Source organism: Coturnix japonica, chromosome 1, assembly GCF_054131305.1.
Source record: "Coturnix japonica strain WE chromosome 1, WE-NBRP24, whole genome shotgun sequence".
Classification (NCBI taxonomy): Eukaryota; Metazoa; Chordata; class Aves; order Galliformes; family Phasianidae; genus Coturnix; species Coturnix japonica.
The window spans coordinates 60803363-60823150 of NC_140663.1; the positions used below are offsets into that span (position 1 = coordinate 60803363).

The 19788-nt window shown below is 41.8% G+C and overlaps 1 protein-coding gene across 14 annotated transcripts in view; it reads right to left on the bottom strand.

Annotated features, from left to right (window-relative positions):
* IRAG2 (inositol 1,4,5-triphosphate receptor associated 2) overlaps positions 1-19788 on the bottom strand; it is a 52856-nt gene that overhangs the window by 5425 nt on the left and 27643 nt on the right. For 6 of the 14 annotated variants that reach the window (XM_085541825.1, XM_085541833.1, XM_085541843.1 and 3 more), the window contains 20 exons: positions 18351-18514; positions 16684-16798; positions 16094-16256; positions 14093-14245; positions 13896-13957; positions 12978-13043; positions 12078-12186; positions 10883-11030; positions 10029-10110; positions 7365-7411; positions 7224-7282; positions 6983-7099; positions 5019-5092; positions 4787-4853; positions 3895-3949; positions 3782-3809; positions 3042-3182; positions 2488-2622; positions 1548-1695; positions 587-630 (listed from right to left, as the gene is read on the bottom strand). In XM_085541825.1, the coding sequence (XP_085397951.1) occupies positions 587-630; positions 1548-1695; positions 2488-2622; positions 3042-3182; positions 3782-3809; positions 3895-3949; positions 4787-4853; positions 5019-5092; positions 6983-7099; positions 7224-7282; positions 7365-7411; positions 10029-10110; positions 10883-11030; positions 12078-12186; positions 12978-13043; positions 13896-13957; positions 14093-14245; positions 16094-16256; positions 16684-16798; positions 18351-18514 (1977 nt within the window). Of the gene's footprint in view, positions 1-586; positions 631-1547; positions 1696-2487; positions 2623-3041; positions 3183-3781; positions 3810-3894; positions 3950-4786; positions 4854-5018; positions 5093-6982; positions 7100-7223; positions 7283-7364; positions 7412-10028; positions 10111-10882; positions 11031-12077; positions 12187-12977; positions 13044-13895; positions 13958-14092; positions 14246-16093; positions 16257-16360; positions 16450-16683; positions 16799-18350; positions 18515-19788 lie in introns of those variants that run through there. The other 8 variants (XM_032446157.2, XM_085541853.1, XM_085541850.1 and 5 more) reach the window with 8 other exon arrangements.

The window sequence follows — 19788 nt, forward strand, 5'->3', positions numbered from 1 at the left end:
GTGCACAAGACACCATCTGTTTTGGTACAAACTGCATAAAAACTCAACATCGATGCTTAGTTTGAAGTTACACACAAGCAATTAAATGATACACACAACCCCAAATGAATGTATATTTTTTAAAGAGCAGCATCTTTTCATATTAACAGCTTCTCCCCACCTAAGCATCTAAAAGGAGGCTGGGCAACCAGCTACCAGCAAAACACCAAAAGCGAATGCATTCCCTCACAGGAGTTCCTTCAGTCAAAAGGAGTTAAATTCACTTTTTTCCATCTCTTCTCCTTATAACCCCAATGGGAGAACCACACGTAAATAACATTTCATAGCCACTATATGAGTACACGGTCATTCCCGCTTCTGTGAACACCTCATCTACCCTAAGTGGGGCCATATACAGCTCCCTCGGGGCTGGAGAAAAAGGAGGAATCAAGGCAAATAAGATCCTTGTGCTTGACGACACCAGCCCACATCTGAGAGGAAACCATCATGTCAAGCACACACCAGAGTGCCAGCACATGACTTGGCAAAGGAAACCACACAGAGAGAAACACACTTGACACTTCACATTAAACTGTAAGGGCCATACCTTGAAGTTAAAGGAATTGGGGAGCTTTTTGTTTGTAGATTCATCTGTGAACAGATCAAACATCAGGAAGGTTTACAGGAATGTAATGAGTTTTAGTTGCAACTAGAGGTCTGATTTTCACAGCATCTGCCTTAGCGAGGAGTACATCAAAATGCTCCCAGAAAGCAGAAATGAGATTTCAAGGGGGAAAAAAAAGCTATTTATAGATAAGTTCATACATAAGAACATACACATATTACACATTCTCTGCAAGGATCAATTCCTGTTGCTATCAGTATTTCTACCATTACCAAGTCAAACACCCTGTTTTAGGCCAATCTCTACAGTCAATTATGGCTTGTAGTCAAAATTAAAAAAGAATAACCTGTGGTTTAGAAGGCTGCCAAGAGGATTTTTAGCAGAGCACAAGACCACCCTACCTGCTTTTAAAACACACACTTCAGAAGAAACTCATGCTTCTCATGGAAAAGCCACAAGTTCATGACACCATCTGAAAACCCAACCGCTCTACCATTTGCTTAATGGGGGAAACTCAGCACCTGCAGTTCAGTAGCTGAGATTCAAATTTAGAAAAGATCTACAAGCATCTACATAAGTTCAGTTTTGACTTTGTAGAAATAAAACTGCTGGGAACGCTACAGGGTGAGCAAGCTGCTAAATGATGATGCTAAATGCTCAGAAGCAGTAAGATCACCGTCACCATATGCACTGTGCTTGTGGAAAAGCCAGAACACTGCCACATCCTTGCAGTGTTTCTTCCCACTATCTAAGATTCCCAACAGTTCATATACAAGTTTGTTTATAATATATTATAGCGCACTGCTTCATTTTTCCTCTAGTTTTAGAAAAGGAGACACATCAGTTATACAAACCCCTCCATCTAAGATGCTGAGCTTTAACTAGACAGGTCTGCTTGGCAAACCTCACTAAGGGGAGGGGCCAACCAGCTGGTCAGAGTTACCTCGATCTCCAAGAGAACTGAATGACCTCTCATTCTGGAGCAGGACCTGCTTCAGCTCCTCAAGTTCTGCATGTTCTTTTGCGTACATGCGCTTCAGGTTCTCCACGTGCTGAATCATTACTTCCACAGACTTGCTGATACGGCTCTCCTGACAGAGTGAAGAAGCCGTAAGATAATGAAGTGGCTCTCTGAGGTGTTACACTGTGCCTAGATTTTAAGATTTTATTTTCTCTGTCATCATCTATCCCATCTTGTACCACAGTGGACAGAAGTGAGAGGGTGTTGCATCACCTTTAAAGTTTCACTGCAACCCATCTCTTATTTCACACCCTAGTTACACAGATCTCATTTTTCCAGTCATTTTTCTTATTCTAATGTGGTTCATACTTCAGTGTTCTGAGTCCTTATAGCTCATCCTCTTTGAGCTACAGTCTGAACACTCACCACATATTTGCTAGTATTGTCAAGTCTTATCTTCTCGCTGTTGCGCATTTTCACATGCTTACGCACAACATTTGAGCAGAGTTTTTAAAGTTCCCATATATTTCATTGATGCTTCCTCCAAAGCCCTGTTACAACCCTTCCCCAGAAGGCAGAGAATTCTCATTAGAGCAAGACTATTATTGCCACATTGTATCTTTGTGCTCTCTATTGTAAGCAGCTGTAGGCTACCAGTTTCCTATTTACAATTTTATTTTAAATCAGGGCCACATTGCTGCTGTGTTTCTGCACAATGCAGTCACTCATTGCCTGGAATGCTCAACAGCAACACACGCAACAATCTAAGGAGGGAGAACCAGGACTAAACCTTACTGGTCAGTTTGCTTTGCATGCATGAGTTCCCACATCTAGTCCTGGAACCAGAAGCCCAGCCAAAAGGTACTGCTAACCCTAAACAACTGGAAGCTTTTATGCAAAACGTGTACATGGGAGGTGTTACCTGGTTAATAGCTCCCAACATCTCTGCTCTGCTGGCAACTCTGGCTGCATACTGGCTGAGAAACTGCAAGCTTTTCTGCAGTTTCTTAATAATCTCTTGTGCTTGGTTATCTTCTTCACACAAGGGAACTAAGGCCTAACAAACACATAGATAAGAAAAACAAATGTAAGATGTTAAAGAATGATGGGCAAACTCTACCGATGACATTGAGGAGCAGTGTTCAGGCTCAGAGTCACCACATTGGCACTCAATGGCCTCACTCAGAGTATCCTGATAGTAAGCTCCAGTGGACAGAGACTTCACTTTACCTAGCATAAAATTAATTGAGTACAGGGATCTTTCTGGACACCTGCACAATAGAGAAATTCTTTACTGCCTGAGCACTCAGATGAAGGTTACCTCTCCAATGCAAAGTTCTCCTATCTTAAATTCATCACTTAACTTTGTTTAGATTAGTTCATGATGTACTACAAATTCTGTAAGAAAGAGCCATACTGAGAGACACTGACGACCATCAGTCCTGTGCACCTGAGTGACCCTCAGCTCAAACTCACCTCCAGCATCTTCAGAGCATTTGTAATCTCCTTTTTCAAGTTCTCTTCAGCCAGCTCTCGGGATCTTTCTTCAAGCCTCACCCTCTTGTCCAAAGTGAACAAGTCACACTTAAAACCTAAAGACAGCCTTAGAAATTCTGCCTATTGTGGAAACAAAATGATTTCAGAACAATTCAAGTGGTGAAGAATTTTGGTGTTTGTTTTACTTTTTAAGTAGATACGGATTCTGAAGGGACATTTTGGAATATACTCCATAATGAAATTATAGGGGAGACACAAAGATAAAGTAAACATTGCTTGCTTTCCCAAAGCCAGTCCTCCCATTTGTAGTGATGGAGGAAATAATCTGCAGCCAGGACAGATGAGATCCTGGCAGCATGCAGTGTGCCATCTGTCCTTTGAAAAGTGGACTTAACTGATGCACTCTGCCAAAAAAAGGTCACAGCTTTGCTCTCCTTCACCTTTGCAAATGAGTGTTTTGGTTGTGACAGTGTTTTCTTCAGACTCACAGATTTCCACCTTTTCACATCCCAACCCTTCCATAGTTTGTGAAATACAGAAACATTGTTTGTGTCAACATATTTGGGGACGCACTTCAAAGGCCAATTCATAGAAGTAGACTGAGTTTGAGTTACTCAGCATCATTCTTTTATATGAGAAAAGACAGCAATCCACAATTAATGGCTTATCTACAAGGCCTTTCTGTTGCCTGTGATAGGTAAGCATGCAGACAGACTTACCTCCACCTCTTTCTCACTTAGAGAGTCACTGTGGGATAAGAGGAAACAATCATGTAACAGACTGCCACTCTGAATTCCCACCTGCAGGTATCACTGAAAGTCAGAACACTTACGGCTCATTTTGTTTCATTTTATCTCCTTTGAGGCCACCTGCAGTGGGTGAACTCCCTGAAAAGGGAAAACAAAACAAAAAAAACAACAAACCACAAACTTTCTCAGCCAAATTGAGGAAAAAAGAACAAAAAAAAAAGATCAACAGCCCACCAAAATGGTTTGTGAGAGTATTCAGAGCTCCAGCAGAAGCCACAGACGTAATTCCCCATGTTAAACTTTTTCCTGGGGAGAGCTCATGTACCTCAGTGGAACAGCAACAACGAAGCACTGACACTTGCATGGAGCCATAGAAGTTAGCTATTAAGTGGTTTCAACTCACATCTTGTGTGCTTGGGAAGGGTTAATCCTAAACTTTGGATTAAGCTCTCAACCCCTAGGTTCAGGATGTTACTTACACCATTGCTTGCTTCTGTTCTACTCCAAAGGCAAAAGGGTGAGGCGACAGAGTGGGGACCACTAAGCATAGTTCAGCAGAGGCATTTTCTAGTTAATCTGGAACATAATACCCTAAATAATACCCTAAATTCTAGTTAGGGAAAAGGATGCTGTTTCACAAATCTCAGGGGGGAGGGCATTCCAGTTTCACACACCCCAGCTCTTCTGCAGCTCTTAGATTCTTCCTCCTGCCCAGAGGAAGCTGGAGCTGGTTAGATCAGTATCAGCAGAAATCAGAGAAGCAAGTTCTTGCATGTTAACATCTTCCCTTTCTCTACTGCTAACCGAATTCTGGTGTTTAACTGCAGCATCCATCCCTTACAACAGAAGCTTCATGCAACCACTGGCACAGCCCAGGCACTTCTCTACATCCACTCTCACAGCTCTTGGCACAGGTGACCAAGACACACACCTGGTAAGTTTTACAAGCAAATGAATTCAACAAACAACTCTTACCTTTCCTGCTGGGAACCACAGCTGACATTACCTCACTCTGTTCTTTAGAAGGTACATTTTCCATTTCCTAAAAAAAAAATTATAATAAAAAATAAGAAAATTACAAAACCACACAAGAGCAGTCAGACCAAGGCGAGAGCCACAGAAGCCCTGGAGAGGCCCATCCCCTCCCTCCTGCTTTGCATCAGCACCTCTCAGCCAAACAACATTCCCAGATCACCAGGACTCTCACCAGGTCTTTCTTTATGGAATCTGCTTTGTGTTCTTCTATCATGGAGGTGGACTCCTTCTTGATAAGGTCAGGCTCTGGAAAGAAACATTCCAGAAAAGAACTATAATAAAACCCAAATAAGCCTCCAATGCACCAACACCCAGAGTACCAGCCACTGACCAACAGGTCTCAGAAACATTTGTAGTAACACGTGCTACACATTTATGAGGGAGATTTACTTCTGGAGTTGCTCCAGGTGAAGTCACAAAAGTTACAGTAATATTCTCTTGGATTTTCTGCCTTCTCCCCCTCAGAGGTTTTGTTTTTTATTTAGAGAGATAGTTTATAATGAGTTTTTATTCCTGTGCTAATAGAAGTCAAAATATGTGAGAATAATTCCCACACACAAGCTAAGAGTAGAAGCAACGAATGTTTGTAATTCTTCACTTTTATGCTATGAAGCATCAGACACGGAAGGTAATGCATCTACCATTACAGAGCATCTCAAGCAAAACCATACAGAGTTGTGGTACACCAGGAGCCCATAAGCTTCCAATGCCTGACACTTGGGCTGCCCTTCCTACCCAAAAAAACCCACAAACCAGCAGGGTGCTGGCAGAGCCAACAGAAGAGCTCTCCTTGCCAAAAGGCTGGTGGTAACAAACTGCTCAGTTCAGGAACTGATGATGCCAATTCAGATTCTTTCAAGTGCCACAGTGTAGAAAGCATTTAAAGCAGTCAAAAATAGCCTCCAGAAAGACAGCTATTAAAGGGAAAATATTTAAGAAACTGAAGGAAGTCTTGGAGAGTTTAAGCTGATTTCTTGTGTGCAAGTAACTTTAGCAACTATTTATAGCTTTTAGAACATTTAGAATTTTTTTTTTTCTGCTGTTTATATAGTCATGCACACCCACATACGCAGATGCACAGAAAGAAGTGGCACAAGAAAAGTTTCAGGTCTGAAGCTCTCTCTCTTTTCACCCTTCACACAACATCCTCTGCTCAGTGCTCCCTTTGTCCCTGCTATTTTTTCCCCGCATCCCTAAGTATCCAACCTGGCTCCCAAGCACCTTTAGAAGATGTTGTGTAGTAGTGTGAAAGATCACAAAACACTGATTCAGCAACACTCCCATCCTAATGCTAGAAATGCTTTCTGTAGGGAGATGCAAAGCTGGCAGCAGGATCTCAGACTTAAAAACTATTTGGACTCTTCCTGATCTGTTTTGCATGTCTGTTTCCTCCTTGCTAAAGGTACCTTCATCACCTATGAAAATTAACTGCAAAGGCAAATTAGTAGAAAGAAAATATATTAAGCAAGGAGACTGAATTAGATTTCAGGAAGATAGTAACGAAGAAACAAAACAAAACAAGAAATGACGACAAGAAAAGAGCCTTTTATTTTGGGTAGGGGCTAAAGATAGTTACAAACAACCATGTGTTCTGTGTTACTTATTCAGACCAGCCACACACACTCAGTACTTTTGTTTTGCTTTTAGTTTTTAAATGAAAGAAACCTCATCAGATCTGGTAAAAGTGATATTATGGATATGTGTTACTATAGGGAAAGAAAGGACCACACATAAAGGTCTCCAACTCATCTCTCCTCCTGGCCCACCCCATCTCCTTACAGTTCAAACATCACCTTCGAAAGGAAAATGCCATTTAGCACAGTTACCAAACTTTATGAAACAAGAAGGTTCTTTTTCCCCCACAAATACCCTGGGGTTTAGCACCCACACAGTGTTATACCACCCAATTTCACCAAATTATTTCATGCTTACATGCAACACCATAAGGTACCCTCCTGGGCACAGCCTCACTCCTACTCAGCTTTGAGAGCACTTGCAGGTGCAAGCATTTGCAACAGAAGAAATTCAGAAGTTGAAGTTACGTTTCTTACTCAGCTTCCTCACTTTAAAGACATTCTAGAAGCAAACTGTTTCCTCACTGCTTGAACACCAGTCTGATTGCAGCAGTTACCATACCTGACACAGAACCAGCCGCATCCTGGTTGTTGTTTTGCTCCATTGTCGCAGAAGTTGGCACAACTTCCTCTTTCACACATGAGTACTTGGGCAGCTTCTCTTCCATCACAAGGCAGCCTAAATTATCAGCCATAGAAGACAGAACACTTATTGTTCAGTAAACACAGAGACTTCAGCATATCTATTTTGAGAGTTTCAGCACAAGAAGTGTACACACCTGCACTCTGGTTTGGAAACCTACCTGGCACAGTATTTTCTGAAGAGGATGCAAGAACCTCTTGAGGAGAAGTTAAGTTATCACTGTCAAAAGAGAGTTACTTTTCAGATGCTCATCCATATTATACAGTCTTAATACTTTGAAAAGCCTCACATAAAACCTGACCTGGACGAAATCAGACCGAGGGGTACTGACGGCTCTGCACAGTCCACCTTAACAGGAAGAGAGAAGAGTTAGTATCAGGTTGTCTTGCAAGAAGAAAATTTTCTCTGCCATTGAATGTCTTGGGTGAAAGGGACCTTAAAGCCCAACCAGCCCCAACCCCTGCTATGGGCAGGGCTGTCCCCCACCAGCTCAGCTGCCAAGGGCCTTAAGCACTTTCAGGATGGGGCACCACAGTTTCTCTGGGCAGCTGTGACAGTGCCTCACTGCTCTCTGAGTAAAGAATTTCCTCCTGACATCTAACCTAAGTTTCCCCTCTTTTAGTTTAAAGCCATTTCCCCTTGTCCTGTCACTATCAAACCACATTAAAAAGAAAAAAAAAAAGACAGACAGCTTCCTGTTCATAAGCTTCCTTTAAATACCAGAAGGCCACAATGAGATCTCCCTGGAGCGTTCTCTTCTCCAAGTTGAACAAGCCCAGCTCCCTCAGCCTTTCTTTGTAACAGATAAGCTCCAGCCTTCTGATCATGTCATCTCAAAATCTTAATAATTACTCTAGCCATACCTGAATTACTTCAGCAGCAGGAAACCAGATGGCACATGGCTGCAATGTCTACAGCCACCTGTGATACTACTGTTAGGAGTGATAACTTCCAGCAGAAATTTAGTGAGATAATTTTATTCCTGACCACAGGACAAAAAAGAAAACACCTAGTTTTGCTCATGTGCCCTTAATCACTGCAGTGTGGTTTCAATCCCAGGTCTTATTGCATCACAGCTGAGAACAAGATCTTTAGCCTTTCAATACGCAAAGAGAGACACTGAATGGAAATGCCCTTCTTTCCCCTCCACCAGAGCTTGACTGCCCTCGCAGAGCCTGTGCCTCAGCCTGTTGATGTTTCCTCTAATGCAAATGCAGGCTAGTTTTATTCTTATTTGAATTCTCTATTAAGCTTAGGGAAGTTCAGCATTGTGTTAGTCTCGTTCAGGCCAGTAGAACTACAGGAGTAGTAGGGGAGAACATAAGAGATGAATGATGCACTGGAACAAAGCAAGGGGATCTTGAAGGCTTCCTGAAGCACAGGCATGCAGTGCCAACCCAGAAAGCACGCGGTACCTGGAGCTGACCAACAGCATCCTGCATTACCTCTCTGGGTAACCTCATTGTCAGTAGTTTCCTGTTTTGCAATTAAGGAAAATCCTTAACTCTATTTTTTAAAGACCTCATACTAGCTGCTTGTATTGGGACATTGCACAGGCTACACTTAAAACAACCACGACTAAAACACTTAGTACATTTTACTTTCATACAATCAAAACAAGTCTAAAAAGACCAATCCTGATCTGGCTTCACAAGTACTCCTTTACTTATAGTATCCCCTGTTCTACAATGAGAGCACTGACAAAATGCTGGAGGAGTTACTTACATGTGAAAAGTCTCAGCCTGGTCAAGCACATCTGCAACCACAGTGCAAAATAAAAAAAACCTAGAGATACCTTTCCTATTACTCTGAGGTATTCAAACGTATCCATATATCACAGGTTTCAGAACAGGTAGCAGGCACAGCCCCTTTACCTCTTCCTAAGGGCAAGCTTTAATATTTACATTTTTTCTCCTCTCATTTTCCTTTTGGAAAAGGAAAATGCCACTTGCGAGTCCAGCTGGAATTACAGAAAGCTCCAGAACAACAAAGAACAGACATCCTGAACAGCTTCAGAAAGCTGTCACTTCCCAGGAGGATTAAAATCATATATAATAACCCTCTAAGACAACGCAAACAGCAGTAGCATGAGGGAGGGAATTCCTCACCTTCTGTTTCCCATCTGAGCAGTGTGCTGGGACCCCAGGCAGTATCCATCTCCTACTTTCCACCTTCATTGCACTTTCTACCTCACTTTGCACCGCAGTGAGACAAGAGCAGCTGTGAAGCTGCATGCTCACTGGTGCTGCACGGCTTGTTTCCAGGTTCACAGAAACCACCTATCAACATTCACCGCTGCCCATGCTGGAGCTTGTAAAGCTAATTAGAAAACCATGCCTGTGTGATAAGGCTGAGGTCTGGATTTCAGCACTGAGAGCTGCAGCACTGAGCACAGTGCTGAGCTGCAGATCATGTGGCTGTCACCATGAGAAAGACGACTGACAGCTCAAATGGTAGGAGGAATAGATGCAGGATTCACTATAGCAGTGAAAACATATCTGAGCACATGACTGAAGGAAGGTCTTACAGCAAATACATCATCTTTCAGCCGTTACAGCTGTGAGAGAAAGTGCAGAGAAAGTCAGCATTCACAACTAGAGCATCCTGTCAACACTTAAAGGTGCACAAGCGTGGCGAGGTCGCTGAGACTTCCCTGGCAGAACTGACTATCACTGTACAAGTAGCACTGGCTGAAGGCTAGAAACCATTTAAAAGTTATCACCCAACTAAAACCACAACCTAGTGGCACATGAACATCAATACTTTCAGGTCAGTAACAACAGTACTCCAGTTCTGAGCCCAAGCAGAAAGAAATATCCCAGACAAAACAAGATGTCTCTGCACCCTGCTGGCTGGTGCCAGCTCCATTGCCAGGCTGGTAAATCTGCATCTGCCTGTTTGTAAGGCATAAAGTGCATGAAGCCATTCAAAATGACATTTGAAGGGTATCAGAGACAGCACTCACCTCAGTAAGTGAAGAGTCCATCATTGAAATGGAAACAGGAAGGTCTGAATCAGTATAGCCACCAGCAGAGTATATTTTCCACCTGGCAATACACATTTTATTTGCATATTGCCTGAACAACAGTAAGATACATTGCCTTAAGCACATAACAACCAAAGTCACCGCTATCTGTACAGTCAGACAGCTAGTCTCCAAGAGAAATTCATGACAAACATCAATCCCTCCTCCCCCAAACAGCAAGAACCACCACCTGTCCTTCCCAACCTCCTCCACACTGCACTACTCTAGAGAAAACCTATGGCAAAAGCTTCAAAAGCTGCTGGGTTTCCTGCTGCAAACTGCCTGCTTCTGCATCTCCAGGAACATCCTTAGCTTGCTTTTAAAATATTCACTGGCATTAGTTAGCTTGCATAGTATCTTAAATAGTTCAATCTGTTTGAGAGATTCAAGGAGGCAGTTTGATAGGCAAGATCTTAGAATTCCTGCACTAAATTCTGCCAAAATTCTCCTCAAAATGGATAGGAATTTGGCTCTGAAATGCAAGTGTCATCATAAGTTAAATACTGAAATAGACACAAGAACATCTACCTTCTGCCTCAGCATGAAATGCTGTTCACTACCACCATATCTGCCTGCTGGCCGTACTAGTGGTTCAGTAAAAAGTTTTAATACTCTTGAAAGGAGGAGCAAAGCGTTCCCCTAAAACACCATTAGCTGACCACTGAGTGCCTAGAATTAAGAGATGCTCATCTTTTGAGCCTAGCGCATGTTCTGGGGATATAGCCTCCCCCAGGACCTGCTGTATCCCAAACAGTCTTCCACCTCACCCCAAAGAGGTTATCCTGCTATCTTACTTGCACCCTACTGATGTCACATCTGAAATGGATGTGTGCCACAGACCACAGTTTTCAAAGAGGCAGGTGACAGAGCTCCGTCTGTAAGGGGGATTCCAGCTGTGCACAGGAAAGTTAACTGGGCAGGAGGTTTCCAGGTTTAGAGCATCTGTAGAAAGTGAAAGAATTATAAAGAGTCACAGGCAAAGTTGTCATAGGCATTTACATCAATTTTCATTTCTTAAGTATGAGATAATGAAACAGACCAATCTAATAAAGATTTATAAGAAAGTTTTCACCTCATATGAAGAGTTGGGTTACTGGGCTTTGCATATTTTTGTACACGGAGGTATATACAGGGTGTTACTTCCCTGTAACACTGAGGGATAGGGATTTTTCACCAGTCAGGTGACAGAAACTTCTATATGCTAAAGTATTGGTCTACTGAAATGTTGTTTCGTGGTAAAGAACAGTGAGAAATAGATCTCTGACTGAGGACTTGTAACAGTATTTGATGGGTGCAAGACACAAATACCTGCTTTTTTTGTGGCAGCATCACAATAAAGTAAGTTGCAGCTACACTCTGTGTTAGTGCATTTTAAAAAGCACGTAGAATCAAGCAAGTTTATCCTCCACTCCCCCCCCCAGTATGGGACAGGATTATAGTATGATCTGTGACATACTCAAATATAACAGTCACTGTGTTGTACCAACTTACTCACAGAGGAAATATTGTCCCAAATGCACTCTGCTGTGCAGTGGAGTAAGGCTTAGGAGTTACAGGAAAGCACAAGCTGCATATGATCAAAGTCATCAGAAAAACTATGCTATCCATTTGAACTTTTAAATCAGGATTGTCCCCATCTCTGTAGCAGGATACCACTCACTGCCTCAAGTGTGTTCAATAGGATGAATGGAAAGAACGTAAGTCCAAGTATTTGCCAGTAGTATACCTGCATGCGTGATTTATTCAATAGCTCCTTATGCTTTTGTGGACCCTTGGTAGACTGACAGACAGCCACCTTTTCAGACCTTTATTTGAAAGCATTAAAAACACGGTTCAACACCAGATCACAAGCAAAATAGACTAAAGCTAACAGCAGATTTTCCACAATCCAGCAGCATGTTTGGCTGCAGCAAGACTGCCCTATACAACTTAACTCTCTCTTACACTTCAGGAAGAGGCAGAAAATTGACAAACACCACTAGGTCTTACCTAGCAGAGGAGTAAGACTCCAGTATGAAATATCTGAGGGCAAGGTCCTGGGAAACTCAGTGCACAGGGTAGATCCCTCGCTCCACGGTCTTTTAAGGCAGGAGAGCTGCTAATAGAAAAACAAAGTACTTATTACTTATGTTCAACAATGTTAAATGTACTGGTGCACCACACATGCATAATTGTGTTTGCATTATATAATACTAAGTTACAGCATTTACCCTCTGCCCACACTTTTTCTAGAAACAACTTATATCCTTCACGGGCAGAATAATTCAAGTTCCAACTTCACAATTACAACAGATAATACTGGTTTTAACTATATTTGGGAGTAGATAACATGAAAGAAATACGGAAGGTATAAAGGCAGGGTGTGAAGGACAGGAGAAGAAAGAAACCAAACAAAAGCCACCCCAGTCTTTCCCCTTCTCCGCTTCCACTAAAGCCAGAGTCAGACCAATGAGGCAGACCAAGACAAGGAGCACTTGCCCAGTGCCTGGTACCTACCAAGCAGAACGAGTTTCCTTCAGCAGGGGTAGCTGGACAGCTCCAGCTTAAGCCCTGCTGCACAGAGAGAAGGCACTGCCCACATACCCCACAAACACAATTGTATGAAGTGATGAATAATGGAAGACAAACTGAGAAATGCAGCTCCATCTTCAGCCTCTGATCCTTCCTAAGAGGCACCTTACCAAGTGCCTGAACTTCATCACAGTACTGTTTAGAAGCAACAGTAAACTTTGAAACACATATTTGAATATACTTTTGTATGTGTACACATGTACATAAAAATGAAAAACAAACCAATATGTATATAAAACATATATACTCAAGTAAATTAATTGACTTGGCAAAGTTTCTCATGAGGAGAGACTTTTGGCAATGGTCAGGACCACTTACCTTCCTTTTCACTGGTTCTGCTGATGTAGGCAGCAGACTGTAAACAGATTCTTCACCTACACAGAGCTGTTGCAGTGGAGAAACAGTAGAAGGAAAAAAAGAATCTTAATCTAATTTAATTATTTTCAACTACTAGGAAAAATACACAATTGTTTCCCCTTGCTGTCTTCAGATTTAAATTCTGCAGACTTCTATGCACAAATAAAACTTCTATTTTACATGCAGCTGGTCCACAGTTTTGATTCTGCTCCTCTGATGCTCCTGTTACAATCTAAGATACATTTTAGGATCTTTTGTTTGTCTTTATAAATACCTTCCCGTTCTCTGTTAAATTCAAACTGCTCAGACCGTAAGCTATAACTTTTTTTTTTCCCCCTTAAACTAGAACCATTTGGGAAAGTCTTCCCACTACATCTCCCCCTCCACCCCTTCCTAAAGATGGAGAAAGTATTTTTATTCAAAGCAAATTATTCTAGAGTTACATAATTTCCAACATAGCTCCACAAGGTAAAAATCATTTTATCTGCTATCCCAATCCCCTGATACTGGAAGCATTTTGTAAGGAGACTCTCTGCAGATGAAGGTACTGATCAGGGAAACAGGGAGCTGGGGAATAATGAAGAAACAAACAATAAATCACATCATGCATCAGGGAATGCTCCCTGAATCTACAGCTGATATTATCATGTAAGAACTGTTTAAAATGAGACTAACACCACACCAGTGAGTTCAGTCCATCTTTAGTGGGAGAGAACATCATGCAGATCAGCACGTAGAGCTCTCTTGGATTCCACACCCAAAAATAATGGAATCACAAGTAATTTGGCAGCACAGCTCAGCTGTGCTGTAGATGCCCTTTCAACAAAGCACCTCTTGTGCAAGCCCACTTTTTCTCCTCCAACCAGACAAGCTTCGTACCTGATACAGCCTTTCACAGAGTCGCTCTCTAAGCAGCTTCCCTCTCAGCGCAATAACAGTGGCTATGAAGAGACATTTGTCAGTTTTAGAGTGTTCCTTACAATTTGATAAGGAGCAGTCCAGCATTAAAGTGCCTGTAAACTCAATGCTGCCTGTCACAAACCTATAATATTTTGCTTTGGCGTTGTTATACTTACAATAGTTTTCACAGGAAAGAGTTTTAAAAGCGTACTTTGTTTTGAAAGTTCCATCAGGCAGACAAAATTGGGAACCTTTTAACTTGTGATTATGTCTCCTTTGTTCTTCTATGAAGGGGGGATTCTTCCCCACACTGTCAGTGTTACAGTTCCCTATGGAAATGAATGATTATTACAGACTTTTGGAAGAGAAGGATTTGTACAAAGAGTTTACATAGAACCACAGAAAGTCTTGGGTTGGAATGGACCTTGAAGCCCATAGAGTTCTGCACTCCTACTGTGGGCAGCGTTGCCAGACATGAGAAGGTTGCCCAGGGCCCTGTCCAAACCAGTGTTGAACACTTCCAGGAATAGGCTTTAATTCATACTTAGAAACATTCTTTGTTCAAGTCTGGTTACACTGGGGCCTGCCTCTGGTAGCTTTTGCTTTGATAGAAGCCTCTTGGGATATAAAAAACTAGATCTAATACTGTGCAAGTAAGGAGGAAGAAGAACAATTTCACCAGTAGTGTCACCTCAGTGCCCAAGTAAAAACTTTAGGGAGGTCATTCAGTTTTTTCACTGAATGATGACATTAGCAATTAGCTTCAAGTCATCATTCCACATCTGAAACACAGGAGGAGCTGTGCCAGGCTGACACGGGTTGAGTAACAAGCTTTCTCATTTATCAGGTTCTCTGATCTCTTATCTCATCATGCAGGAAGGGAAAGTGAGGAAATGGAGAGGGAGGCAAGGGGAAGAAAAAAATCCCCCAAAGCAAACAAGCAATCTAGGCCTTTTTTCAGAAGAGGTGCTAGCCCAGCAGGCTTTCTGCAGGAGCCAATATAAAGCACTGCCCTTGCCCTGACCCCAACCCTGTTTGTCCACCCTGTTCTTTATAAGAAATTCCAACTTCCCTACAGAGCTACCAGTTTACTTCTATTCACTTTTAGAAAGGCTCCTACAAACCACCTGGAGTCATTTATAGCCTAAGTCTTGGCCATTTTCAAGGCAGTACAGTTCGGGTTTTGTTTCTGTATTATTTTGGATCAGTGGCACTAGCCTCCTTCACAGTATCTGGAGTTCTCAATCTAGATTCATGCTAGCTTGATTTACAGAAACACTTCATTTATTTAAGTGACATCTTTTAGTTCTATTTCCACTGTTATGCCCTTTGGTTTCAAAGTACTGCATAGCTTGAAGAAAGCAGCAAACATGAAAGCACGCGCATGTGACTGAAGTTTTGGCATTGTCCACAAGTCAGCATGCACAGTCAGGGGAGTCTAAGAGATGTAACTAAAGGCTAAGGCATAGAGCACAGTGTAATTTATCTACAGGACAAACTGTAATTTCACACTTACATACCTTGAGCTTATTGCCTAACACAAATCACACTGTACAGTGCACCTCAAAATGCATGCCTGAGGCCAGATATTCAGTGGGCTTAGATTAATTTTATCTGTCAGCAAAAGCTACTAGTGTATTTGGACAGGAAAAGCCACATACATGGGAATTAAACTAGCAACTTATTCACCCAACTTTGTAAAGTGGGGATGTTAGCAAGTAAGATGTAGAAATAAGTTTTCATAGCTCCATAGTAGAAGCTGCACATGTACAATGAAGTGACATGACTGCTTTCTAAAGATCCAACACAGTTATTTGTGTACACAAAGCAAAACTAAACATCAAGCAGAACACAGAGCATAAAACCCAAGTCTCCTTGGCACAGGAAGCTTAAGAGCAAGGGATGACTGCCAGGGCTACGCAGGTGTGTGAACAGCACCTTCAGTAAGGATGAGGCTCCCATAGAATTACTAAGCCTTCCTCATAGGTATTGTTAGGAGTCCACAGCTCCAGACCAGACCAGCCACCACTCACAGGAAACCTACCCAACTCACTTCCACAGAGCATCTTACCACAGGTGACCTGCACATCAGTATTATTCCCCTTTTGCCATAACTTATCCAGAAAGGATTTGCCCACGTAAAACTGAATGCCGTCACATTGCCAATAGTTACTCACTTTTCTGCTCTTCCATCTTTTCTTGAAGCAACTGGCAAGTGCTTGTTAGAGCTGCGTTCACATCCTTGAGCTTTTGCTGCTCAGAAATGGCTTCCTTTAACTTGCATTTCAGGGATGTTGCTTCCTCACAGGCAGAGTGAAAGGCTTCAGCTTGGTCCTCTCTCTAAGCACAAAACAATATTTAAGGAAAAAAAAAGAACAGGAAAATAAGAAAAACAGCTTGCCTAATACAAGGAGACTGTACAGTTCATGTAGATGAAACTGAACTGCATCTGCTTTCTCTCAGGAAGTGATAAAGCTCCCTCTGAACTTCTGCATTTTTACAGTTGGGGTGGACTGTGTATGGAAGCTATTTTTGGCTTTTTTTTTTTTTTTTAAAGCCACCACAAATATGCAATGCTGCCTCTTTCATCAGCAAACTGTTGTCACCACCCCCTCACATTTTACTTCCTTTGCTGGTTCCACTTTCGCAATGAGGCACTCCATTCTGAACACAGGACTTCCTTTTGCGAGAGCGGCAATGCACTGTATGCAGTGTTTTGTGTCTGCCTGCATCTCTTTGGCAAAGAGGAAACTAGTCTGCGCCTTACCTGTTTGCTGGCATCCTCAAGCTGCTCCGTAGCTTTTTGTAGCTCTAAACCAAGAGCTTCTGCCCGGCCAGCAGCTTCTTCTTGCAACTGTTTGACAGTTTCTATCTCACGTTGCCTGTAGGGTGCGAGAGCACAAACCACAATCCGTTACTGACATTTTAGAGCAGGCATGCCTGGGAGATGACACATACTAGTCGTTGAGACACACATTAAGAACCATATTCAGCCATTACATCTCACAGCACTCCAGGACTGAGCACTGGAAGCTTTCTGCTTGGGAAGAACAATTTAACCTAGTAGGCAGGCAGTTCCACCCACCCTCCCCCCCCATCATAGTAGGAAGAAAATGAAGATTTTCCCTGGTTTCTAACTAAGCAGTAAAAAAGGCTGTGCCAGCCTCTGCCAACTGGGTGTCATAGTGAAAGCTTGTAGATTATCCAGAGACATCTCAAAAATAAAAATCTTACTTGACCAAACTGTGAAAGCTTGGTCTAAGTTCATAAAAATAATCAATATTGAGAGTCAGTCATTCTAGCAAAAACACCCTGGAGCTGTGCTTGCAGGTAACAGCTTCCTCTGGTTGATCTCCCAGCACTCCAGAAGGTATTTGGCTTGTCAGTGAGCAGATGCCATACCACAGAACAGGTGCTAAAGTTGATCACTTTCAAAAAGCCTCTTTTACTCTGCACAAATGCTTTACTCACTTTTTTTTTTTGGTCTCATTTATATGATTATTTCTTTTTCTTTTTGCAGCCACCACAAAGAAAGGAGATGCAGAGAAGCAGCTCCAGGAAAGCAGTATTTTTTGATTTAAGAAATTGTTATTTTTGTCAGCTCCTTCTTGAGTGAAGGAAGAGCAGGTGGGAGGTCTACATTAACGATGAGAGTTGCATGTGAGTGAAGTGAGAGAGCAGTGTGACTGCTCTGCATCAGCTCAGAGAGATGCAAAGCCCCACTAGTAAGCTACTTGCATCCTGAACCTAGGGGATGGCAAGCATGCCAAAACTTAGAGTTTAGCATAGGATGGAATTAGACTGACACTATAATTAACTTTAGGACAAAGAACTCAGATCAATTTCTCTGGAAAAAAAAATCCCAACTTGGCTAGCTAATTTCCTAAATGTTTGAAAAGAGGTGGGAGGGAAGAAAGAAGTTTCAGTTTGCTGTCTCTTGCTGCCATATTTGTAATATCAAATCTCCCCTGCAGGAACTACAGGCTAAAAACCCTCAATTTTAAAGCTATATTTTCACATTTAGTGAGGTACCTCACTGTCTTATTTTCCACAAGAGTACAGCTTCAGTTATAAAAAAAAAAAAACAAAAAAAACAAAAAAAAAAACCAGTAACAGCCATAGATGTGTATTTCACAGGTCTTGCTTCACATGCAACCAGCAGTTTTATTCAATGGTTGCACCTGCTAGATAGGCAGTGCATTCCCCCACTTATCCCCTTTTAACTGCTCAGCTTGTGGTCTTCCTTTGCATTTTCAAAAAAGGAATCCAAGATCATATGTTACTTCATACACAGACCCAAACTCCCACATGCTGTAACGTTACACTAAAACCAGATCCATTCTCCAAAAACCCATGGGGAAAATAAACACATTCAGAATTCAGTAAATTAATACACTTAAAACAAATGAAATACACCTATTTTTAAAGGGGTACCTGGCAGAGAGCTCTTTCCTTAGGTGAAGTTGCTCTGTTTTGGTTCGCCTCAGGTTGCTTGCCATTCGAATAAAATCCTTATCTAGAGATTCTTTGTATTTCTCCAAGAGATTGAGTTTCTGGATCCAAAGGTGTCTTTTCTCTCCTAACTCCTGCTCGAGAACCTGTGGAATTTTGAGATTGAGTTGCCAAATGTCTAGAGAAAGAGCAGAGACGCAGGGTAAACTATATCCCTGAATTACATGATGTAGGATGAAGTACTGGAAAAAGACTGGGTTCTTCTTTCTCACCGACACCGTTCATCTGATCATACAAAAATGGACGACTCTGACTTTAAAAAACACTTAAGATGGGAGCCATATTTCTAGGATGTTACATTGGTTCAAAGGGAAAAAAAAACCACGCCAATCCCACAGATGTGGGCCATATAACTTATTTGCACATTAGAGTCTAATATTGTTCACAAGCCTCAAACAAGAGAAAAGCAGCATGTAATGTACCACCCGACAGAACTAAAAAAGCCTGAGTAGTTTCATTAGATAGGTTTACTGGAGTGACATGGGACATCGCCACAAGCAAATGCCCACATCCTGAAGATAAGTTCCTCAGCTAAAACAGGCAGCAATTGCTGTTAGAAATACCATAGCTTGACACATAACAGTCTTGATATAAATATCTACTGTTTATGCTGCACATATGCCCTATCTTCTAGGAGGAAAGGGGCAAAAAGTGTTTTTTGTCATCAGGTATACATGCTTAATAAATACACATACACATATGGCTACATTTGAAATTTACTTGTTTATAACAATTTAAAACATACCAAAGCATGCACTTCATGTATTTTATGAAGAAGGGGGGTAAAAAAAAGTTTTTAAGCTTCAAGTGATAATGGATGGTCCCAGTTTCCAAAGATCTTGTTGATTTTTCTACAAAAGCTTCCTGTAAGACTGAAAAGAGTACTTCCCTGCCCACCCCCCCCTCCCCCACAATGTATCTTGTATTGTTCAGCTCCCTATGCCATATTTCACATAATACACATCCATTGAATTCTAGGCAAAGACAATATGCTTGACATAAAGTCACCTTATGCTTCCAGAAACTTGAGGATGGGAGACCTATATTTAAAGCATCCTGCTCTTTCTTCAACCACTGCTAGCTTAGTTTCCAACTATATAACCTTCTGTGAGACAGAATAGGTCAACACTCGCAACAAATGTTCTCATCTCTACGTGTTTAATGGGAATACAACCATGACACAAAAAGTAAATCAACATGCATCTTTCAGCCATGAAATATTGAAGGAGAAAGCTTTTCAAGACCAAAAACTTGTAGCAGTGCAAGAAGTCTGGATAACTCTAACAATTATTTCCTCCTGCCCAGGAAGGACAGAGGAGGCCAGCTATAATATTTTGCAACACTAGAGGAAAGAAAAAGG